Genomic DNA, 24,838 nt, shown 5'->3' with positions numbered 1-24,838 from the left:
CTTCCGGTTCGGGGCCGTCCCTTCTCTCCTCCCCCGAGCTGGGCCGGCCGCCGCCAGACGGGCGGCACCGCCGAGCCGAGCCGAGCCTGCCGCCATGGCCCAGCCTGCCAGGCCCCCCGCCGGCTACCCCAGCCACAACGGCGCCGGCCAGCAGCCCTACAGCAACGGTGAGCGTGGCACCGGGCCGGCCCCGGAGGCGGTAGAGGGCCTGGCGGCGGGCGGCTCCCCGTGGCGCTTCCCCGCTTTCTGGTGTCGCGGGGACAACGGGGCGGACTTCGGCCTGCGGGGAGGAGGCGTTTCGGCTGGCGGGAGCTGGGAAGCCGGCGAAGCGGGGGTGGGCCGGGCCGGCGGGGGGGTCTCCGGTGCGCTGGCTGCTCGGTTCGCGGAGTTACCGGCCCGCAGGAGCGGGCGGGGCCCGCACGGGGTCTGTGTCGGGCTGCAGCAGCGGCGCCTTCAGCGCGTCCCGGACGGCCGGTGTCCCGAGGGGAAGCGCGGCTGAACCGGGGAGAAAAATCCGAGAAAGATGTGTGGAGGTGACCGGCTCCTTCCGCCGGCCCCCGCGGGAGCGGCCCTCGGCCTGTGCCGGGGCGCGGGGGGGAGCGACGGCTGGGGGGCGGCCTGTTCCCCGTTTGGGAAAGAAGCAGCACCGGGAATCGCGGTGAGCTGCGGGGGGGAGCGTTGTCCTGCCCAGAGCGTGACTGGGAGCAACGCGGGGCTGTTTACCAGGCAAAATAAATCTTCACTCCAATCTTTTTTTTTTCATGACAAAAGTATCCCTGAGTGTGTCTCGGCTTATGAAATGACAAAATTGCCTTTCAGGAAACCTGTGTTTGCGCTGCCGAGGTAGAACGTGCGGCGTGAGCGGCACCGGAGGTTGCTGCGGCCCCGTCCCTGAGGGTGACACGGCCGAGCTCCGAGCCTCTGACCCTTTGGAACGGAGCTGTACATGTGGCACTGGGGGGGGCTGGACCTGGCTGAGCTCAGGCAGCAGCGCAACCGGATTTTTTCTTTTTTTTTTTTTTTATCTTGTCATTCACGTAAAACAGATATTACCTTGTTCCGTGTGCTATGATCTGGGAAAGTCTCGACAACTTTCTTCCCCTCAAAATATATCTTTTTTTTTTTTTTTAAGATAAAGATATTGAAAGTGAAACTGAATAACTTGCTAGCCAGCCTTTTAAGCTATAAAGAAATAGAAGGCAAGCCTTCTCTCCATATCTGTTTTAATTGCAAGTGTGGAAATCTGTGCTGTTGAAGTATTTCCTGATTTCGCGTATACAGACAGCATCCTCTGTACTTTGTTCCTTAATCGTATACTTCTGTTCGCCGCATCGTAAGCGATTCAGTTATAATGAGATCTTTTGATTTTTCTGCTTTATGCACGAGTAATTAAATGGTTTGACTTGTCTTCCCCCTCCTCCTTCACAACGCGCTTGTTACTTTTCCACAAAGTCATCTGCAAAATGACATTTTACAAACAACTGTGTAGTTGCTTATAGGGTCAAGAAAGTGGGAAGCGCATGAATAAAATCTGGAGGGAGAGCCTCTCTTCTGGAGAGCTTACAGCCTAAGCAGAGAGCGTACAAAGGGAACGTTAGCTAATGGAGTAATCGAGCGGGATGATTTACAGACTGGCATTGCTTGATGTTTGCTGATTTCCCTGGAGTTGGATTAAGCACGTCATGGAAGTTCTGGAGAGGCAGTTGGAGCAGGAAGAATTTCAGGCTACCTGACTGTCAGGTGTCTGAAAAATAAAGAACTGAAATTTAGAGTTATGCAAATACAAGGTAATAAAATTAAATAGTCGTTATGGTATGTTAGAGATAACGTTTGGAGTGCTGGCCTTCTGAATAAATCAGATTATTCGAGTGTAGGCTGTTCTTAGCATTGCTTAAAAAATGTTGAGAACTTGCTGTGATCCTTGACCTTCACAGTAAAAACGAAGCTTTTTAAAATGGTCTAGAGACTGTTCTAAAACAGTCTTTAAAACTGAGGCTGCTGTTGTGGTACTTACAGCAGTCTGTGAGGAAAGCAAGCTGTCAACAGAATGACAGATTGCTATATAGCTGTCAGCTCTTCCCTCCACTTGTTGCTTGCTTCACTGTTTGCAGGTGACTCCTCAAGCTTGCGTGCCCGTGAAGGCAGTAAATTGTCACAGCAGCACATGTGCTGACCGGGAAATTGTTTAGCACGGAGCGTCGGGTTGCTTAGCAACAACCTTCCTCTACTTCATTTGTGTTTTCCTTCTAGGAGGACCAGTATTCTGTACTAATTTAACTGCAGGTTACTAATTTGCTTTCCAGTTAATAGATCTGAAGTGCAAACAAGAAGGAGAAACAATCCTCTTAGAACTGTTTTGCTCTCCTCATGTGATATCTTAGCGTGGCATTTGGAGGTCACGAGATGTTTTAGAAGACGCTGGGTTTTGAAACCAGTGGGTCAAAGTCAGTGGGCACTGGTGGTGACTGATCCCATGGCCGTTTGGTTGGGATACAGCTTTTTGACCCCTCATTTTATAAAACTGTTAGGCAATCTTCATATGTATTCTGGTGCCGTTCCTGAGCTCTTAGAATTAAATGACCTTGTGTTCCTGTAGAGGTGTCTTTCGCTGTTGAGTAGGTGGCCCTTCTTGTATGACTAACTCATCTCTCTGGTCTCTGAGTGTTGGTGGCTTTGCTGCCATGCAGGTGAACTAGCTCTTCAGCCTACGCTGGATTCCTTGTTGGGTCTTGGCTTCACAGAGCAGCACAGGAAACCAGCAGCAGCAGTGTTTGGGGAAAGCTGGAGAGCAGATATGCTCAGGCCTCAGTAAAGATAAAGATGGGTACCTGGCAGCAGCAAAACAGCAAGTCCTGAGAAATTTTTGTGCACTGTGTGTTTCACCTCACTTCCATTGCTTTATCCTCAAACTTACGCCTCAAGCAGGGAAAACAGTGCGTAAGAGAGCAATCCAAGTGCTCTGATTCCTGCCTGGACTACAGAGTCATGCTCTAAGGTGCACAATCAAGTTAGAAAACTAATTTTGTATTTGCTCTGTATTTTTGGTACAACTTACAGTACTGTTGCTGTATCAGTGTACATGGTGATGCAGTCTGGTTGCTGGCATCAGATAAGGATTCTTTATCATTCTTAGAGTTAGCAAGTTTAATTTACAATGGATTTTGTAAATTGATTGTTGAAAACCCATCTGATACACTGCAGTGTAATTTTTGAGGGTGAGTCCTAATTGTTAGCGTTTTCGTGTTTGCAAGCTTTTTGTTTAGACACCATTGATTTTAGAGAATTATTACTAAGATTTATGAGCAGCGTTGTGAGGACAGTGGGGTATAACTGGATTTACTAACTGGAAGATAAGTAGCATATTGAGATTAATGAGTGGAGAATAATATGGCAGGTACTTTTTATGCACAAATAACAGAGGCAGTGAGGATGAGATCACTGGCACTGGAGTGCTGCCTTGGCTTTGTAGTTCGCGTGGATATATATGCGGCTCAGTGAAGTAACAGCCGTCTGTGAACCACATCCTAAGGCTTTCTAGGGAACGTGGAGCTGAATGACCGGTGCAGTATTTGTCCTAACTAAGTATTTCAATGCATTCTGTGTTTAGCTTAATTTATTGTCAGGAAGGCTCAAGTTCAAAGTTATTTTAACTTGGAAATGCGAACTTCCTCACCTTTGAAATCTAACTGGAATGTTTCAGTAGGAAGCCATCTGCGTTTGTTTTAATGTTAAATGAAATTCTGTGATTTCATTCTGGTGGCAGCTGTTTCCAGTGCTTGTATGGTAAATATATATCCACTCTCCAAGCTCATCTCTCTGGCGTGTTTTTGAAAATTGAAGTGTTGAATCCCGCAGGCGTTTCTGGTCTGTAAAATTAAGTGCTTTTGTTTATTTAGGTTCAAAAAGCTTGTCCAAATCTTAACTATTTCTGAAGATCTGGAAAATAGTACAGGGTTGCAAAGAAAATATTCTTAACTCTAAACTGTGAAGAGGCTCTTTTCCGCTTTCGGATGTTTAACTGTGTATGTGAATTGTCTTCAGTATTCAAACTGCATTTGGGCAGGGAGGAACCACAACATGACTGGCTTAAATAAACGATACACCGTGGGGAAGTGTTGTAGTGATTTTTAAGGAGTCATGGCTGGCTGTGGCATGCATCATCTAGTCTATTCAGCTCGGAAAGATTTCACTTGAATATTTAGTCTCCCTTCAGAATGTCCATTTTGTGGCAATGGTATGAACCACCTGTAGTAGTAGTTTTCTTGGTGGATCTCATATCACACTGGAAATCTCTCAGTATTCTGTCTCTGTCTTCCTGTGTAAAGCAGAAATCTGATGATGCTCTTGCATCATGTTCTTTACTATTTGGAGAGTTATTAACCTTTTTAATTTTTTTTTTCTTCAAATGAGTAAAACTTAGTTCAGGTATACCAACCAACAAATACCAAAAAAGCACCATTAACCTATTAAGTTTTATGGTTGGTGAATTATTTTATGATAAAATTAGCCTTCATTTCATCTTTGTGACCAGCTGGCCACTCATATGAGTGGTATGTGTATGAATAGTTCTCTTACTAAAACTAACTGCGGAAGCTTTCATAGATGAACTCTGTCACTTGAGAAACAGCACGGTGACCTACGCTGAGACTGGCTGTTGGTGTCTTTGCTGTAAGCTAGAGTTTAAGTTGGTGTCAATCATCAAGTGAAACTGAGTTAATGACGTAATGGATGCTTCCGCTTTCGGTCTGCTCCCTTATGCTACTGCCGGCTGTGTGGAGAGCGCTCCTCTTTGGATGGCTTGCTTTTGGGTGTTTCTGAAGATGGAAACAGTATTGTATATGGATTTCAGTCCAGGAGGGTGGATTGCGCTCAGGCACTGGCATGCTTAGTGGTTGCAAGGCTACTGTAAGATAAAACAAAGATCTGAGCGTTGATAGCAAATGCTAGCAAATTCATGTCCCCTGCAGCAGTACTTCTGTCACTTAAACCTGATTGTTTAAAAAAAAAAAAAAAAGGACTTGGAGACTAGTAAAATCCTAAGGGAAGAGATTCCCAGGAACATCTTTTGTTTTCAGAAGTGATACATAACACTGACTTTCTAAAGGGTTTATTGTTTTTTTTTTCTTCCAGGTCCTGTTCAAAATCAGCTGATGCATTCGTCAGATGGCCAGGGATATAGCCCTTCGCTTCCAGGATCGTATTCGCATCAGGTGCCAGCAAAGGTTCCTCCACATCAGTCTTCTGGACAGTATAACTATAGTGGCTCTCAGAATGTTTCTCAATTAAACAATTATCAAGGACCTGGGCAGACTCTCAATAGACCACCAGTACAACAGACAGGTCCTGTTCCACAAGTGCTGTCGCCTGCGTTGCAAAACTCAGCTGCTATATCATCTGCTGGTAGCTTTCCTCCTGGAGCTAGCCCACCAGTGCTTTCAAACTGGCAGTACAGCCAGACTCCTGTGAGTCAGCCAGTTGGGTCTCAGACAAGCCATTTGGCTCACGTGACGGGAGCGGGGTCAGCTCAGCCACCGTCGTCGTTATCAGGAAGTACAAATCCTCCAGGAAGTTATCAATATGCTGCTTCTCCGGGAGGTCCTCTGCTTCAGAACAGCTATATGAAGCCAGGTAACTGTAACTTTTTGATATCTTGCCAATGCCCGTTTCTCAGTGTTCCTTTTTAAAAAAGTTACATAGAATTGACTCTTCAGCGGCGTTTTGCTTGTGGAATGAGGTGGTCAAAGCAGATGCTTTGAGAAAATGCGCGTCACAAATATTGGGGTGATTTCTTTGGATTCGAAATGGAAGTTCTGTGCGCAGGTCAGGCATTTCAGTTTGCTTGGGTGGCTGAAGCAGGTACCTCTGGAATCGGGGCTCATTGTTTTGGGAAGCTGTTTGTCAGTAGTGCTGTTTCTGTGACCTTCACGGTTCCCTGGGGTGGCTGTTGGGGCATCGGCATGCTTCAGTCAGGTGGGGACTCGGGACTTGGTGGTTCAGAACTGTAGTCCTGTTTAGCGAGTGTGGTCTTTTGCAGTTGAAAACTTGTTAGCCTTCCTGTTAATCACTTGATACAGGGTAGTTCTCGGAACAGCCTCAGTCAGGTTGATGCAAATAACTTGAGCACAGCCTGGAAAGAAAACTGAAAAGCGTTTTGTACCATTGAAATGGAGGCCAGTTGAATGGAAAGCCTTCTTCCTCCACACCTGTGATTTTCACTGTCTAATAATAATTGGCAGTCTGTAGAAAGTACTCTGAAAACATGAGATGCAGAGAATTACAGCTTCTGTTTCTACTGCTTGTGTGCTACTGTATGCAGAGGCAAAAAGGTTTTTCTAACACTAAATATCCCTCTTACATAATTTCTGATTATTATGGAAACAAAGTTAATGCTCAGCAGTTTGGCAAAGAGAAACTGGTTTGTTGTTAGAGAGGTTTTTCTAACCACCCTTCTGAGCATGCTACTAGCAGTTACATACAGAAATACTTTAAATGTTAAAGCAAATATTTTTTCTTGTGAAGTGCTTTTAGGCTCAGAGACTTTTGTGGATGCCAGTTTTTTGTTATATGCCTGACTTTGTTATGATATTCAGACTGTCCTAAGCTCACAGAATTTATGAAACTTTTTCTGACAGTTTTTTGGAATAAACAATTAGTACTTTGGAATTAGTGAGGAGAATTGTGAGAAATTTTTGAAAGTGGCATATGAAATACAAGTGAGTGTCTGGAATAGCAGAATCCTTACATCCATTCAACAGTGAATCCTCCTGAGCAGTTTCCCTGGTAGTTTTTTGTAGAACAATTATCACTTTTCAAATGAATTTAGCTCATTTTGCTGATCGTGCTTGTTCTTAGAACAAAGGTCTGCCAGCTCCCTGGCTGCATGGCCAACTTTGGACAGCCTCTCAGACACAGAATCTCTTCCAAGTTCTGTGATAGTGTTGCCTGCATATAGCAATTACTCATTAGCTTTGCAGTGTCAAACACTACGTGAACAAAGAGATAACTTCACTGAATGTGAAGTTTTCTTTTTTCTTCCTTTTTTCCTTTCCATCCTCCCTTAAATGTGACCGTACTGTGCAGGCTCATGAAGTTGCGTATTTTGTGTGGTGAGGAATTCTGTACCACGTTGAGAGCTGGTGATACTGGGCAATTTGGCCTTACCTTTTGAAAGGCTAACTTTTAATATAAAACACATTGGTGTCTTCCTAGAGTTAACAGGCAGTTATACTGGCCTCTGGCATAATAGGGAAGAAAGGGGTGGAAATGCCCTTAGGATTTGGCATTATTTGAAGGGAGGAAAAAAAGCAATTGGGTTTCTAAATGTCTTGACTTGAGAAGGTCCCACGGTTTTAAAATAGAAGCAATTAAAAATGTTCCTGTGACTTTTAACATGGAGGATTAAACATTTCAGAGCAAAACACCTCACACTCGCGCTGGAAGTTTATTCAGACTCCACATTGCTGATCCTTTCCCAAGTTAAATTTTTTCCACAGGTAATTTCAGTAGCTATAGAATCTGTACATTGCTGTTTTGCATCAGATTAGTGAAGTAGAAGATGAGCATCCTGTCAGAAGGAATCTTTTTAGACTCTTATTAGTTAATTATTCTCTAAAATTGGAGTGTACTATGACTTCATATAAAGTCAAGACTTAGTAATTGAAGTTGGGATGCTTTCTGTACCTTGTGAAATTCTTACCAACAACAGCAACAAAAAGCTGAAAGAGATCATGGATAATAAATACCTACAGGAACCCAGTATGACAGAAATAATCTGAAGTTGTAAAACCTTCTAGATGCATGTTAAGATTTATGTATCTCATGCTGTATCTCATTTGAATAACAGGAATATTTAGTGTTCAATCGGTGTTGTTTTATGATAGAACTTTTGTGCCTTTTTCAGCTGGGTTAAACTCCTCCTAAAAATTAATCTCTTTACAGGATCTGCACCTCCACCAGTAACTCAGCCTTTAACTCCACTCCATCCTCCTGCAAGGCCACCTTTAGGACCTCCACCCGTTGGCGGTCCACCTTTAATTAGGCCATCAACACTGATAGCAGGACCACCTAATACACAGTCTCTGCTAAATTCAGTTGCAAATCAAGAAGGTAAGGAATGATTTACTCTTTTTGTTAAATTTGAACACTACAACTTGCTGTAATGTGCAGCCTTTAAAGTCAAGTACACTGTTCTATTAGCCACTCAAACAGTAGAACTGATGCTAATACAGCATGATTTTATCTGAAAGGATCAGGTAGGGAGCTGGAGGGAAGTAAAGTATTTCTTGTTGACAGTTGTTAATAAAATAAAGATAATTAACGCTTCAAATAGATTTCTAAGTGTCGTTTAACATGTCTGTGTCTCCCATAGTTGCCATCTCTTTATTTTTAGTGTTCTAAAATGATACTGAAATTCTGATTTCTCTGCATCCTTGACTGTTGTGAAAGACATTATCTGTGTATAACTTCCTGTATTGTTTTATTCTACAGGGAAAGCTAAAATGTAAACCCCCAAATTCCTTGCTTGTTTAGGTAGCCATACCTTATTCTTCCCTTCTGTAAAGTCACTGAAACGTGTATCTTGGATTTGTTCATTTTCTGAAGGTTGTTAATAGAGGCTCTTAAGTGTCAGCTGTTGAAGACAGGTACCTGACCTTCTCTGTCTCCTGAGGGCCCTCCACAAACACACCATTGTTTAAGAACTCATCAGGGCTCTGGATCAAACAGACCTGCAGTTGTATTGCATTTAGTGCCCATGCTAGATGGGGCCATATGGTAGCTGGCAGTTTTATTTTTACATACATAGCTTGTTCTGTCAAAACTGTTGGTTCCTTGCATGTTCAGATTGACAGTTTCTTGTATGTAGTAGCTGTGTGAGTACAAGAATAGTATATTCAGATTTAGCTTAGTTTTGAACATATGAAATGCACTAGAAACTGCTTTTGCTTAGAAAGTCTTTTCTTCATAATGAAGAGAAACATCTCCAGGGCCTTGAAGAGATAGGAATGTTTAGTCTGTGAAGTAGGTTGACTGCTTTATGCTAGCAAGATTCAGCGTATAATGTAAGTTCCTTTCATCGGGTCATATTTGAAGATTTTGATGATATTAGGAATTGAGTACCTACTTCTCCTTAGCAGTAGATAATTGGTTTTGTATATTTAGACATCGTTAGCTGTCTATCACATTAGCTTGCAAAAAGCTATCCTTTGGCAGCACTCTCTCAATTTCAAGGTTTTTCTTATCTCAGCTGGAATTTATGTCTTGACTGGTATGTGACTGTATCAGAACTCTTGGTGTTTGGTGAACAGTACTGGACTGTGTAAGTGAAGGGAATTTGGTGTTTCCATGAACTATCAGTGGAAAAAGCTCTTCAAGGAACTCAGTACCTAAATTCCAAGGTACTTTGAACACTGCAGCTAGCCTACAGACACTTCCTCTGATGAGGGCAAAGCATCCTGACACTTTACTGCGTATTAGTTTGGATGTTATGGCGAGTACCTAATCTAAAGTAATCTTAAACAATCATTGAACTTGAAGTACAAGGACTTTTGTTTTCCTTGAAACAAGATTGTGGGTTTTTATGAATGTCCTTTGTTGAGGTCATGTCAGCAGGGAAAGTGTGTATGAGAAAGACGCTAAGATGCATATTTAATTCAGTTTTGTCCTGAGACAGAATCAAAGTAGATCCAAACTATGCTAATCTTAATATTCATCCAGCAAGTGGGATTTCTTTGGAGTTACCTCACTACAACTTCGTAGTGACTTGTGACATTTTTTACTGGGACTGTCTTTTTTTAATAGGTGATGCTACATCTGCTGCCAGCGATGGGTCTGTGGTCCAAAACAGCTATGATGCAATAGAAGGTGGTGGCGTCATGGGTAAGGCTTTGGAATTAAAAATGTGTACTGTTGCGTAACTTTTTTAAGAGTCTGGGAAAGATAGAAGTTTAGGCATTTATGTACAAACATATATACTTGGTTTGATGTCTGTCTTGAAACTAAATATGAAATGTAAAGCATTGCCAACTAGGATGTCTTTGCCTGTAAGTATGGTAAAGCAGTTAAGAACACTTCAGAAAATTGACAGCAATTGTCAGTTATTTACACTTGGAAACTAAACAACAACAAAAAGCCCTCCTGCTGTTTTAATGCATTGAACAAGCTGCAGTTCTTCAACAGTTAATTTCAAGTATTTGTTCTGCCTCTAGCAACTCCGCATCCTTCTCCTGCACCCCCGAATCTTAAGATGAATAGAAGTGTTGGGTATTCTTACCCCACCTTGCCTCCAGGCTACCAAAATACTACTCCACCTGGAGCACCAGGAATGCAAGCATCTGCTTTGCAATATCCAGATGGATCAAAGCATTTCCACCAGGTAAAGGTTGTCCGTTTTTTATCTCAGTGCTATCCGTGGTGCTCGTGGATAAGCAAAAGTGACAACTGGGGTGTGTTGTGCATCCATGAGGTGCTGCTTCTGTGATTTCACTATTCGGTGCACCGTTTGTTCACGATGATAGACATAGCCTGAAATTAATGCTTTTGCTATCACCTTGATACTGGTTTGGAAAAGCTGTGTGCCAGCTCTTTCTGAAGTGTTCTGTCCTTGAATCTGGTCACAATATTTCTCTTAAAACTTTCAGCTGCTTTTGGCATGTTTTTTTCCCCCTCAGGTTGCTATTGTTAGCTGAAGTATTTGGTTTTTTTTTCCTGAACTTTCAAAGCAAACTGACCAATGCATTTGCCAGCTGAGCCTCTGTATTTCAAGAGCTTTGTAGCAAATGTATGCTAATTTTTACCTCTATTATAATGTTACAAGCCGAAGTCCATGTTTATTTAACAAGTGGTGTTTCTAAATATATCATTGTAATGCAATGACAGTTAATACATAAGCAAAATGAAAACAAATTGGAAGGGGAATATGTTTACTTTTAAATGAATTGTGGGTTTCATCCAATAATTGGGTTTAATTTCTGAAATTTTACTTGACCCTAGCCTACCCTGGGCACTAATCACTTAACTGCATCTATGGGTGGCCTGAGCCTACAGCAAGAAGGACTAAGACCCGTGAATCTTCTTCAAGACAGAAATATTCTTCCTACGACCCTCTTGAAGGCTCCTGTCCCAAACCTGCATGAAGACATCCAGAAGCTCAATTGTAACCCTGAGTAAGATTATCTGTTTGCTATAATTCATGAAAATAAATAGAAGTCTAAATTCCTACTTGTAAACGTAACTCTTCACAAAATATTTCCTTAACTCTGTGAGTTGAAAACACTGAAAACGGGCTTCACTGTGTTCAGATAAAGGCGGTAAGTGGTTTAAACTTTGACGTGAGGAAGATTACCTGTGTAGAAAGTATGAGGAAAAATGTGTTGCTTGCAAGGCAGCTATAGTTAAATACAATACAAAAACTTCAAAATATAGCTGGGAATTAATGTGATTGAGAAAAAATGTAAAATAAGAGTTAGCTCAGTTGAGTGAGGTACACCAAAAAGATTGTGAATGCAAAACCATGAGTCACCTCTGTATTGAAGCAGCCATTTAAAATTGTGCAGTAAATGGAATATCAAACAAGAGGCTGGCAGTTGGTTATTCAAGTAGTCTCTCTGAGGAGACCAACCAAACTGTACAACCAGATACTCCTGCTTTTCGGGTGTTTTTATAATAGATAAAGGAAATAACAGCGTCTTTGTGAAATTGTGCATACAAACAAGCTGGATTTGCAAAAGTACTGTGCACATCTGCACTTTGGAAACCACAGAGTTATAAAGTCTCTAAAAATGACTGTGGGGTTATTTGTAGTAATTTTTGTGTAGTAGTAGACCACTTTTTAAACTTTGCTGGTTCAGATTTGTATATAAGGCCACCTCAAAATGGTATTCCAAAATAACACATAGTATATAAAGATTTGGTGCAACTTTGGACGTTGTTAGGCTTAACTTTGACTTGAGTGACTAAAATGACACTCAGCTCTGTGTAAAGAGCGTGTGTATAAAATAACATAGGAACTCAAAGTATGTACTCTGGGTTAAGCTCAGACTAAAACAGAATGATTTGACAGAGCTGGAGAGATCTTTGGAAATGGAAATTCACCATCATCAGCTCTAGAAAAATAGAAAGAATGCTCTATACTACTGAAATCATCATTTTATTATCTGAAAGCCTCTGAAAATAACCCTTTGTCCTCCATGTAGGTTGTTCCGCTGTACCCTGACTAACATTCCTCAAACTCAGGCCTTATTGAATAAAGCCAAACTTCCTTTGGGGCTCCTGCTTCATCCTTTCAAAGATTTATCGGTATGACAAATATTGAAAACTTTAAATACTGAAATATCAACTATGCCTTTACTAGAGTCCAGAGCTGGACAATGAATTATAAAAGAAGGGCAAGTATGTTGGCTAATCCTGACCCAAAAAAAATATGCTGGTAACTGACATTTCCCTGTTCCACACAGATCATTGTAATCTTTCTGAAATGTTATTCCCTGCCATTTTTAAACTTTCAAGCATTACTTCTTAGTAAAAACAGCCTCCCAAACATCAAAAAGCCAGAAGCTTAGAGGCAGCACAGCACTCGGACTGTGACAGAAGGCAACGCATCTAAATTCCAGTGTTGCTTAGACAGCTTCATCTTGTCATGTATCAGTTGTAGTTATTGATTTCCTATACCAAACCAAGTATTAATTCTTAACTAAATTAAGAATTAACAAAGTTAAAGGGGTTTGGATGTCCTCAGATAGCCAGGAGACTTTGTGAATTTAGCCGTGCCTCTTTTAATCATTGTTATTTTTTACAATGTAAGTAATTTTTTTAAAATGTGGCAGTTTTTCTGATTTTTGATCCGTATTGGATGTAGGACTTGGTCTAAAACTATCAATGTAAAAAATTCAAGACCTTAGAGGCCAAATTTGACTCTAACCAAATAGATTAGAGCTCAGTTCTGACCGATCATCTTATTAAGGAATTGTAGGGGTGCTGTGAGGAAGCAGAAGTATTTCTCCGTTCAGCAAGTATGCTTTGACCAGCTAAGCAGGAAGCACAGTGTAGATAATGTTGTTATCATAGATGAATAGCTGTAGTGTGGTGATGCTGTAAAACAGGAGGTTTTTCTTTTCCAGCAATTGCCAGTGGTGACTTCAAGTACTATTGTGAGATGCCGTTCCTGTCGGACGTACATTAACCCTTTTGTCAGCTTTCTAGACCAAAGGAGATGGAAATGCAATTTGTGCTACAGAGTGAATGATGGTAGGTTTTAAATGTGCTTATTGCTTTAAACTGTTACGGTTAACCTTTCCCACCTTGGTCTTTGAGACTGCAATATTGTTGGCCGAATCAATCATCAGTCGTGAGACTAAATATTTCCCATGGACAAAGACAGTGGTGGCAGTAATGAAGCACAGCGAGTCTGATGCTGTCTCCCAGGGTACCCTAACAGGTTGACAGAGTAGCTGTCCTATCCAGTAAGTTCTCCAAGAAGTATTGCCCAACAGGCACAAAAGAGCCAATGTATTTGTTTTAAAATGCAGCACGGCTCATACTAGTGTGAAGTAATAATATCTTAACTTATCTACATAGTTCCTGAAGAATTCATGTATAACCCTGTGACAAGAGTTTATGGAGAGCCTCATAAAAGACCTGAAGTCCAGAATGCTACTATTGAGTTTATGGCTCCATCTGAATACATGGTAAGGCTTTATTTTCTCTTAGTTATTCTCTGCCTTTGTTTTATTTTGAGAGGGAAGTCAAGAAAAGCCTTGTTACAGAGGACACTTTCCAGTTTAGTAAAATAGCTGCTGCTTCAGGGAATGTGTCTGAGAACTCTTGGGAAGAACTTCAGATAGTTCTTCATTTCTAAACATTTATGATGTCAAAGTTCTTCTGTATTTAGAATATGTAGGTGTCTGTAGGTCTTCTGCACGAAAACTATAACTCTAGAATTAGCCAGTAAGAGAGAAATGCATATATAAGTTTTAACTATCATCTGTGTACTGTTTTAATAGAATTTAAACTAGCAGTGGAATGAATAAACCCAATCTAATAAATGTCATTTTGAAAATTAAAGGTAACCTTTTCTTTGTTCAGCTACGTCCACCTCAACCACCTGTGTACCTCTTTGTGTTTGATGTCTCTCATAATGCAATAGAGACAGGATACTTGAATACAGTCTGCCAGACCTTGTTAGACAATCTGGACTTGTAAGTACCTTTGTCTTAGAATCTCCTGGTTTTGTTACTCTTATGAGACTTGTGATAGACTTCAAAATGCCACTACTTCCTGTCAAGAAATTTCCTAGTGTTGGGTAGAAATGGCCACTGTATTAAAATATAGTATAAAGCTGTAGTCTCTTTTTCCATCACAGCTGCACCAGTATAAAAGGTAATTTTGTTTCTCAGTCTGGCTCTTTCCTATCTGCTTCACCAATCCCAAAAGAATAAACATCATGTTTATTATGTCTCTTGAATAGTATTTTTTAAAAGCTGAACTTTAGATAAATATTTGCTGAAAGGAATGCATACATCTAATAAACTTTTCATAAAATACATGCTATTTAAACTTACATAAATGCTGCTTGGTATTCTGCAGCTTGTTTCTTCCTTTTCTTTCATTTTTTTTTATTACCCTCTTAAAAATGTCTTGAGTGTCTGCTAGGTGACTCTACTATGAGCTCTATTTTTTTTTTTCCTTTCTCAAAAATGACTTAGTCAAGCTGTTGCAGTATAGCTTTAAGCTAACTACTTTGTAACAATCTTGGACAGATGCAGTGGATGTTTAAAAAAAAGCCTGCAGAAATGAAATTTCATCTTGCTGAACACCATATGTCTCATTTTTAGGCTTCCTGGGAACACTAGAACAAAAATAGGCTTCATAACATTTGACAGCACAATCCATTTCTACAGTCTTCAGGAAGGTCTCTCTCAGCCTCAGATGCTTATAGTTTCAGATATTGAAGGTATGCAGAAATAACTTTGGTGATGAGTATCTATTAATGACTGCTGGCTTTGATAGCCTTTTTAAAGAATATATCTGGTGGGAGTTTCTAGATCAGATCATTACTCTCTCTAGTAATGGCTTTAGAAGTAGCGTATGTCTGTGTGTTTATGAAGCCCCTGATGTCTGAGCAATGCTGTGGATGTTCATGACTTAAAACGTGAAGACAGCCTTCCTAACTTGTAGGTTAATTTGTACAATTATCTAGATTTCTCTTATGATCCCAAATATTCATGCTTGGTAAATTGCTGTTGATTCTGTGGTGACTGATGCATAGTGCTTGTTTTTCTGCCTTTAGTTTCAAGTCACCTTTTACTGTACGTTATGTGGTTCTAGAATGAACACTAGAAAAATCTTTGCTATGCGTTTTTACTTAATAGTCTTGATTATCCTTCAACCCTGTCAGCTGCTACACTAACATGGCCTTCTAGTCCCAGGGTTGCTTATGAAAAAAAAAAATCCACGTAATTATGTTTGAATGGGCTTACGCACTGATACTGTATTCTTTTTTCAATAGGTATAATGGTTGGCAAATACAGTTAGGGGAAGCATGATGTGTTTTTAAAAAATAACTTAAATAATAGTGTGGTTTTTTTTTCCTTCCAGATGTATTTATACCAATGCCAGAAAACTTATTAGTAAATTTAAATGAAAATAAAGAGGTAAGAACTACCTTAAGTAACTAGTGACATTCATACAGTTTGAGATATGCTTGATAATTTCTGGATTATGTAATGCTCTTTAACACCTACAGTTTAAATGCCAAGTTTGAAGTGAAAAAAGTCTTTTATTTTATCAATGTGATTGTAAACATTTGCCAACCTGAAATAAGATATTTGACTTTTGCTAGGGCTTTTTTCTTTACTACCTGAATATTAGAAGTGTTAATACATATTTATGTATGTTCAGCAATCAGCTCTATAAAGAGGAAAACTCCTCAGACTTCTAATTATATTTTTCTTTTCTCCATTGTAGCTAATTCAAGATCTGTTGAGGACCTTGCCACAGATGTTTACCAAGTCCCTGGAAACTCAGAGTGCTCTGGGGCCTGCATTACAGGCTGCCTTTAAACTGATGTCCCCCACTGGAGGCAGAATCTCTGTCTTCCAGACCCAGCTTCCATCTGTGGGAATGGGAGCACTGAAGTCACGAGAAGAGCCAAACCAAAGAGCAACTGCGAAGGTTAGAAAAGCAAAAAGGCTGAGAGAACTGACTACCCTGTTCTGTACATTCATGTGGTTCTGGAATTGCCTGATCTGGGTTCATTTCGTGGTTCTCTTGTTGAGCTAACCTTCCTTTGTTAAAGTAGTAGAAAGAACAAAAAAACAACCCAAGCACTGTAAACACAGAGTAATGATCTGTTGGTTTGGTTTTTTTAAGATACCACTATAATCAGTGAGAGAGAATCAGTTATTAGCGTCCTTGAAAACAGGCAATAAATGTGTTTAATCTGTTTGAATTTTCTTTGTATTTTGTAATACTCTGTTGTGTTAACAGGACATACATCTGACACCATCGACCGATTTTTACAAGAAGTTAGCCTTGGACTGCTCAGGGCAACAGGTTGCGGTGGATTTATTTCTTCTTAGTGGACAATATTCTGATTTGGCTTCTCTAGGTGAGTCCTATTCAGCTGTTTTAGGGCGTGTAACTCTTGTACTTCTGGCAAATACACAGAATCTACGTTAACATTTAGTATATGAACCTGATGTGAATGAGTCTAGTGTGTCAAGATGCAAACTCATCCTTGATGAGCCATGACAGTGAAGAGAATGTCTTTCCCGATTTAACCTAGCTGTCTTCATATTCTCCCTTAGTGAGTCAGGATTCTTATGATCCTGGTATAAGTAGCTGAAATACTTTCCTTCTTTTATGCTTTTTAACCATCAGTGTAACCATCTTTAGAGTGAACATCATTAGCATTTTAATTATTTTTTTTCTCCATTTAACCATACTTTCAAGTGACAAAGAACTTGTAATTTCAGGCCAATGGAAAATTACTTCACACCTGAAACTACATACATACTTGAACATACAGTTGTGTTACATCTGTATCTCTGTACGCAGGTCTATAACTGTGTGACGGAGCTGCTTGCAGGTGTGAACAGCTTAATAATTGAAGGGAATATTGCATTCGATATTTAAAGACCACAGCAGCAACTGTCTGCATTTTGCCAATGTATCTTCTTTTTGATTCAGGTTGTATATCAAGGTATTCTGCAGGTAGTGTCTATTACTACCAGTCTTACCATCACAAACACAACCCTGTCCAGGTGGAGAAATTGCAAAAGGAACTGAAACGATATTTAACTAGAAAGATTGGTTTTGAGGCTGTCATGAGGATAAGATGCACCAAAGGTTTGAACGCTTTTTTGGGGCACGAGGCGGGCGGGGGAAGAGGGAAGTGGATGTTTACTGTTGTTTGGGAATGTTTTGATTGGTATTTTGGCTGCTATGTAAGGTTAAATGGTTAAAAGACAAAGATCAGAAGAGTAAAATTCAGTACCAGGATCAGACCATTTATTAAAGACTGTGCAGTATCTTTACTGGCATCCAGTCTCCATTTTACAATGGTTAAAAGTGGAAATTTTGTTGGACTGCTATTTCCACAGGGGAAATAAGTAAGTCTTTTTTATAGTCTAGAGACTTACTAATATTCTGCATTGATGTGACTTCCACATTCCTGCTTTCTGCTAGGCTTTGTGGATTCTATGGATTAGTTGTCTGTTTGGGATATTTATCTTTCGTGAAGATACTTTGTTTCATTGAGAAGGATCTTAACATGCTGATACAGAGCCATCTAACAGTGATGGCAGATGTGTAAATGGTGTCTGAACTTCATGACTATAAAAATAAAATTGCTTCGATACAATGCTTCTCTTGTAGGTCTTTCCATTCATACTTTCCATGGGAACTTCTTCGTACGATCTACGGACTTGTTATCATTACCCAACGTAAACCCAGATGCGGGATACGCTGTGCAAATGTCAGTAGAAGAGAGTCTTACTGATATGCAAGTTGTTTCTTTTCAGTCAGCTCTCCTGTACACATCCAGCAAAGGTAAGACATACAGGTAGTGTTTGCTGCAATAATGGTACAATATTCAGGTGAGTCTTTTTATGTCCATTTATAAGCTGCAATTTAGTTGCAGTAACTTATACAAACTGTTTTGTCTAATATCAAGATCACAGCTGTGACATGTTACTGCATCTTGTTGATGTTATTGCTTCTTCCAGACCAAGAAGTTTCTTGGGAAACTTTAGTTCTGGTCTGAAAATAGGTAGACTTAACCCAGAAACTAAGAAGTAACTGTTTTTAAAAGCTACTAGAAATGGCCTGATTCACCCCTGGTATGATAAATGAGTAAACAATTGTATTTCTTGTGTTGTTTCATAATACAAAAGTTTTATGTTTGGAGGCTACAGTTTTATTTTCTTCTAGGTGAAAGACGGATTCGTGTCCACACTATGTGCTTACCTGTTGTGACAACACTGAATGATGTCTACCTAGGGGCAGATGTACAAGCCATCACTGGGCTGTTAGCCAATATGGGTAAGCACGATAACAGCTTGTTTGGATACGTATGGATGATATCCCGAAAGCGTTGAGCCCTAATCCTCTGGGAAGTAACATCAGAAGAAAAGATTCTCTCCTTCTAAGAGTGCAAAGCTGCAAACTTAAGAGGGTTTTTTAAATGCTTGGCTTAAGTATCAGTAGACTTGTATGTAGTCACCTGGACTTAGTCTGATGTATCATCATGAGCCCCTGGCTTTTTTCTGAATCACTTGTCTTGGCTTCCTCTATAGTGTAGTAAAACCTCATTAAGATTCATGGAAGTATATTTTAACATAGGTGATTGTATTCCTATTGAGGGAGGAAAAGCCTCTTATTTGATTTTTGTGCTCTCTTTTTAGCTGTGGACCGATCAGTTTCTGCTACCTTGAGTGATGCTCGAGACGCCTTGGTTAACGCAGTGATAGATTCTTTATCTGCCTACCGGTCGTCAGTCCTAAGCGTTCAACAGCCTGGTCTCATGGCCCCCTATTCACTACGGCTCTTCCCACTTTATGTACTGGCACTCTTAAAACAGGTAAGAGTTAAAAGGAAGCCATGCAAGAGGATAATTGTGTGTTTGGCATGTCAGCCTCTGAAGTCAAAGGACATTTCTTTGACATACAAAATAGCATCTGTCTTACCTTTCAGTATCTTTGTGGGACTCAAAATTTGAAGTCGCTTGATTTAGATCATTTAATAAAACCAGCCTTCCTGCGATTTGCCATTAGGGTACGGAGGTACTTTACAGATTTGATAACGGTCTTTTAGAACGGTTAGTTCTAAAACCCAGAAATGTGAATAAGGAGACTTACATGATTTGCATGTGAAACACTGAAGGGAACTATGGAAAAGTAAAATAGCAGTGGGAAAACACCATATTTTGTGAAAATACTTATGGCCCAACTGTATGACTTTTCAAGTAAGTTAGAAATAAGGAATAGATAGTGTGTTAAATTCAGCTTATCTCACTTTGCTTTAGTGGTTAAATTAAATGCCTGATTGTTTGCAGAAAGCATTTCAAACTGGGACGAATGCACGTTTAGATGAACGCATTTTTACCATGTGTCAAGTGAAAAACCAGCCCCTTGTTTACCTCATGCTTATGACACATCCCAGCCTGTACAGAGTTGATAACCTCACAGATGAGGTGAGTGTTTGCATTGCTACGTGGTCTGTTTGGCTTGTCCCAAAGCTTCGTATGATGTGAAAATAAATTTGTGTTAAAAATCTCACAAGCTTTCCACATTAAAGCTGCGTAGCTAAAATTTCCTGTTTTGTATTTTTCCACTTGTTGCTTTTATGCATGTGTTATTTGGGATTGGATTGATGAATTCTGGAGAGAAGCTGTGCTTTGACTGTGGATGGATGGGGAAGGTGGTTTTCTTTTCTAACTTGTGTTTGCCTTGTGTCGTTATTTTGCAGTATAAATCACATGTTGTACGTAAAGGCAGTATAGCATATGTTTCTAACTTTTTGTGCCTGTGTAGCTTCCTTTATGTTAAAATGTCAAAGTAGTTCTGTGAACAGTGTGGGAATGTTTCTGTAAGAGCCTGAATAATTTTAGAAATCACATCTTTTGTACAGAACAAATCTGATATTCCAATTTTAGAACTAATTAATGGAGATAACCTTGATTAAGTACACTGCTCTCTATCTAAAACATTGAGTTTTATTAGTAAATTACGCACTTGAACTAAACTGAGGAAAAGGGTCCAGCTGCAGTATTGAGTGTAATACAGAAGGTTAAATAAGAATAGGATATTCTTGTGCCTGTTTCAGTGCATCAAGATGTGAACCACTGATTTTCTGTTTGCTTTTTCCTTTAGGGAGCTCTTAACATAAATGATAGAACTATACCTCAGCCACCCATTCTCCAGTTGTCGGTGGAGAAGCTGAGTAGGGATGGTGCTTACCTCATGGATGCTGGCTCTGTAAGTTGCGTGGTGGTGATTATAAAAAGTTACCCAAATTTACTTGGCAGGCTTTTTCTGAGAACTCAAAATGTGTAGGTATAGTTTTGTGTCGGATTAATGTTATTGCTGGGTATCTTTTCAGGTAATGTTTCTGTGGATTGGGAAGAACTGTGGGCAGAGCTTTATCAGCCAAGTCCTCGGAGTTCCGAATTATGGCTCGATACCGCAGAATATGGTAAGTGCTTGCTTTGCTGTACACCAGTCGTACAGTGCTGCCAGAATAATATTTTCACGAGAACTAAAATACCACGATTCAAATATTAGCCTTCTAGTTATTATTCACTATACATCCATATTCAGGGAAAGAAATAATTTCTGTTACCTCTCTTGGAGTTTCTCCGGGCTAAAACTTTATAGATCTTCCTATGAAAGCACAGTAAGAAGAGGCTGGCCATCATTAAGTTTCTCAGAACTGTGGGAGAGGACTGAGAACACTTGGGAATAGTAAGTGCAGTGATCAGTGGGAAATCCTTTGGTTTCTGCAATAAAACAGGTGTTGACCACAGCTCAGTCATCACTCTTCTGATAACCAATTGTTGATACCAGTTTAGTGCACTTGACCATTTCAAGCCCTTTCAAAGGAGACTAGACTAAAACTATACATCACAAAACAGATCCACCTGGGTTTCGTTTATACCTAATTAGGATAGAGCTGGACTATTTTAAGTGTTCCTTTTACTGTGTTTCCTGAAGAATATCCTGTATGTATTAACAATACCCTTTGCCTCCTAGACACATCTCCCAGAACTTGAAACTGCAGAATCCATCAGAACAACAGCTTTCATTTCTTGGCTGAGAGAACAGAGACCTTTCTTTCCTATACTATATATAATAAAGTAAGTGGTTTTTAACAGTCTTTGTGCTTCTTTAGGGACCTCTTAACAGCACATATTTGGATATAATATGCTGAACTTTCTTAGAGGAAGTTTTAACAATGGTGCATGCTGTGCCTAACAGATTTGACAACAGATTTTACTTGTTATGAGTTGTCTCTTAGAATTTCCACAGACTAAAGAAAACTAAATGTCACAGTTAATGGCAGATAAATGAAGTAAATGCTGATAAGTGCACTTGTTGGGATTAATCACAAGGGCTATTTGAGATCCTCTTTTCATATGTCCTTAAGCTCTTGAAATGTTTTGCCACTTGACCTGTAACTTTATTAATGCATTGCACTGTAGATCTTGGTGAATATTTGTTTCACTCAGACGCTTCTATTTTCATTTTTAAGGGACGACAGTCCATTGAAATCAAGTTTTCTGCAAAATATGATTGAAGACAGAACAGAATCAGCCTTATCATACTATGAATTCCTCCTTCATTTACAGCAGCAAGTGAATAAATGAAACACTTAGCCTTTGGCTCACTTGTTTGAGGAAAGATTTTGCAGTAAAGAACAATTGTGCTTGTAATATCTTCATTAAATCTGTGGCCTGAGGCAGTTGATGAGAAGTTCTCACTGTGATTTCAACAAACTAAAGCAAATAAAGGACCACATCTGAGAATCAAATGTGCAACTACATAATATTGTACCTTAAAAGCAAACAAACAAAAAAAAAAATCAAACTGTTGGAACTGGTTGAGCACCTTTAATTTGCTGCAAATCATGTTTTTACTGTAAGTAGTTGCAGCATGAAGTACATTTACAAAGGCAATACTGAAAAGGTGAAATACATTTTGTAAAATAAAGAGTTCTTTGTTCAAAATGTATATTTCTGTAACTCTTTGCATTTTTTTTTTTTTTTTGCTGCTAGATATAAAACCTCACAATACTGATCATGATTTGCAGGGAAATTCTTTCTAAGCGCATCCAGTGATTACAGACAGAGCATCTCAATGTTCAACTTAATGCTTAAAGTAGCAATGAAACAACTGTTCATTGTGAAACGAACAAATGCTTTATGAAGAGTAGAATCCAGTGCCTGGGTTGGATTATGGCTAATAGGACTAAAGGTAAGCTTAACCCGGACAAGAGGGCTGAACTTGTTAAAGCTTTTAATAAGTCAGTATTCTAATTTAAAAAATAGAACGACAAGGAGCAGGGCCTGTGTGAGACACTTTTTAAAAAGTCAGTGGCTGAGTCAGCAGCAAAAGTAGACTTAGGTAGATGGCAAGCTTTGTTTTTATTTCAGTAAAAGGAATAATTTTAATTTCAGCTTGTGAAAGGTGTCAGAGGGGAAGGGCAAGGAAGGTTATCTTAGAATTTTTTTTTTTTGTTCATGTTTAGTAGACTTTCTTGTTTACATTAACAGATTGTTAGGCCTCTAAAATCTAGTGTCTTTCTGAAGTGAGTCTGTATGACGGCACATCAAACCTAATGTTTTGAGAGAATGTGGAATATTCTGGTGTTAAAATTGGAAAAGAAATTAATTTTCCAAAGATGAAAGTATTGCATTTGAAAATTTGTTTCTGGTTTGAGACATGCTTGAAGTTTTAAATTTATTTTTTTTTTACTGTAGCTGTATAATGAGCCTAGGTCCAAAGCCAGCGTGCACCAAATAAAAGCTTTAAATATACTCTCACATCCCTGCCAGAGCTACAGATGGAAGCTGACGTTGAACTTGAACTGAAAATTTATATAAAAAGATCACTTTATAAAAGTGTATTGGTAATTATTCTCTTTTGGAGATTAAGCTATCATTGATAGATAGCAACGTGAAGAGTATTTAAGTTGCTGTACCCCTATGCCTGTGCAAATGTTTCATATGGAAAAACCTTGGTTTGGTTTTTTTTTGTTTAATAGTGGTAAACTTAAAGGGCCTTGCAAAACCTACTTCCTGGGGCAAGTAACTTGAAGAGGTAAAACACTTCTGAGTGGTCAAACCTGGACTGTGATTAGCCTAGTTAACTTACATTTTGTGATACAAATGTCAAAGGACATCGTAGGGTAATAATTTGCTGCCATTTCAGGCTGTAGCTGCACGTGATTGTCAGGAGTTGCCTTACTTAGGGGAGGGGTTTCTTTGGGGAAATTGTTCTTGTTGCTTGAGCACAAGAAGCTACAGTTCAGAACGATGTCTAGAATAGCATGAAAAGACTATTGTGGAACCAATTTAAGCTTCACTGTCTGCTGTCTCCGTAGCAAACAGGAGTATATTTACTTGAAGAGCTTTTCAGATAGTTGCACAGTTTCTAGTCATAGTGAAGAGGTTTCCTTGAAAGTTTGCCAGTCTGATTTGTTTTCTGGGGGAGATGGAAGCTATGCACTTGCATAGGTTATGACTTAAAACTTGTGTTTTGGGGTGTATTATCAGTCAAATGTTGAAAATCATCCTTGCATCTAACAGCCCACCCAAAGTCTGTGAATATTTTGCTACTATATCCCTTATTTTTTTTTTAATAAAAAACATAAATGTTGGAGATGGCTTAATTGCTTTATGTACACCAGACGAATGGCTAAAGATGCCAGTCTTTGTAGCAATTAACAGCTTTGAATTAGAGTCCCTAAGCTTTACAAAGCAAAACATTATGAACAAGAATCAGATGAACTCTGTTGGAGTTCTCTTCACCTTGGAAGAAATTCTGTATTGAACTTCATTAGTTTATTCCCTTGCAGTGGGAAAGGCCTGCTAGTTCACCTTGTGTTGCCGTAAGGGCAATACAGGGCAGGTGAACACACAAGCTACCTATGATGTGTCATTTTTACCTGCAGTTGAAAAAAGAACACTGAAGATGAACTGCAAAAATAGGCAAGAGGGGCTCTGGTACTTAGATCTCAGCACGACAACTCTACCACTGCAAATGTACTCTATTTTTCTAGTTTAAGACTTTTTAAAACTATTTCTGTATTTGACACATTAGTGTTCAGCCAACATTGTTACCATCCATTTTACTTTGCTTTCATTATCATTTTTAATTTAATATATTTGAGTCTAAGTTCACACAAACTATGTTGCAATAACTAGAATGATTCACTTTTATTTAGAATTAATTTCTTAACAATTTAATCAAAATGCAGAATGGCTGTTAAGTAAGGGACCATTAAATGTGATTAGTTCTGTTTACTATTACGGATGTAATCCTTATAGTAAATTTAATTTTGTAAAGTAGTGTATAATATTGTAATATTAAATCTTTGTTTTCTGAACTCAAAACATTTGATCTTCAGTATGAAGTTATAAATCTTCCCCCTTCTGAATTTGAGACAGAATTTCTTGTCCTCCTTTTTACAGTTTGTAATTTTCACTGTTTTATTCCTGTAAAAAGTCATTTGTAACACATGCAAATGCTTATTTTATCTGTGCTAATTTATCAGATTTGGCTACTCAATAAAATTAATTGAAAGAACTCATGCAAGTCCATCAGTCCTTTCTTACAAATAAAAA

At 39.4% G+C, this 24,838-nt stretch overlaps 1 protein-coding gene across 1 annotated transcript; it reads left to right on the top strand.

Moving 5' to 3' along the window:
- Positions 1-16: 16 nt before the first annotated feature.
- Positions 17-24,804, top strand: SEC24A (SEC24 homolog A, COPII component). The gene is made up of 23 exons (XM_086758741.1): positions 17-167; positions 5,131-5,628; positions 7,939-8,106; positions 9,799-9,876; positions 10,206-10,372; positions 10,990-11,162; positions 12,192-12,294; positions 13,116-13,242; positions 13,573-13,682; positions 14,080-14,192; positions 14,829-14,947; positions 15,592-15,647; positions 15,961-16,167; positions 16,483-16,603; positions 17,185-17,343; positions 17,872-18,045; positions 18,427-18,537; positions 18,900-19,075; positions 19,550-19,687; positions 20,367-20,471; positions 20,596-20,688; positions 21,246-21,349; positions 21,745-24,804. Exons 1-23 carry the CDS (start codon positions 95-97, stop codon positions 21,857-21,859), a joined length of 3,288 nt encoding a protein of 1,095 aa, XP_086614867.1. The 5' UTR covers positions 17-94; the 3' UTR covers positions 21,860-24,804.
- Positions 24,805-24,838: the final 34 nt, after the last annotated feature.

The sequence above is a fragment of the Chlamydotis macqueenii genome, chromosome 14 (assembly GCF_036417535.1).
Source record: "Chlamydotis macqueenii isolate bChlMac1 chromosome 14, bChlMac1.mat, whole genome shotgun sequence".
Lineage (NCBI taxonomy): Eukaryota > Metazoa > Chordata > Aves > Otidiformes > Otididae > Chlamydotis > Chlamydotis macqueenii.
The sequence above is the reverse complement of the archived record's forward strand: the minus strand, read 5'-3'. Positions and strand labels throughout refer to the sequence as shown.

What these genes read in the sequence shown, in the direction of transcription:
- SEC24A (XM_086758741.1), top strand. Translation starts at nt 95, where the DNA reads ATGGCCCAGCCTGCCAGGCCCCCCGCCGGCTACCCCAGCCACAACGGC. An exon ending in GTGCTACAGAGTGAATGATG is followed by an intron (nt 13,243 to 13,572) that starts GTAGGTTTTAAA and finishes TTATCTACATAG; the next exon opens with TTCCTGAAGAATTCATGTAT. An exon ending in TACTGGCACTCTTAAAACAG is followed by an intron (nt 19,076 to 19,549) that starts GTAAGAGTTAAA and finishes GATTGTTTGCAG; the next exon opens with AAAGCATTTCAAACTGGGAC.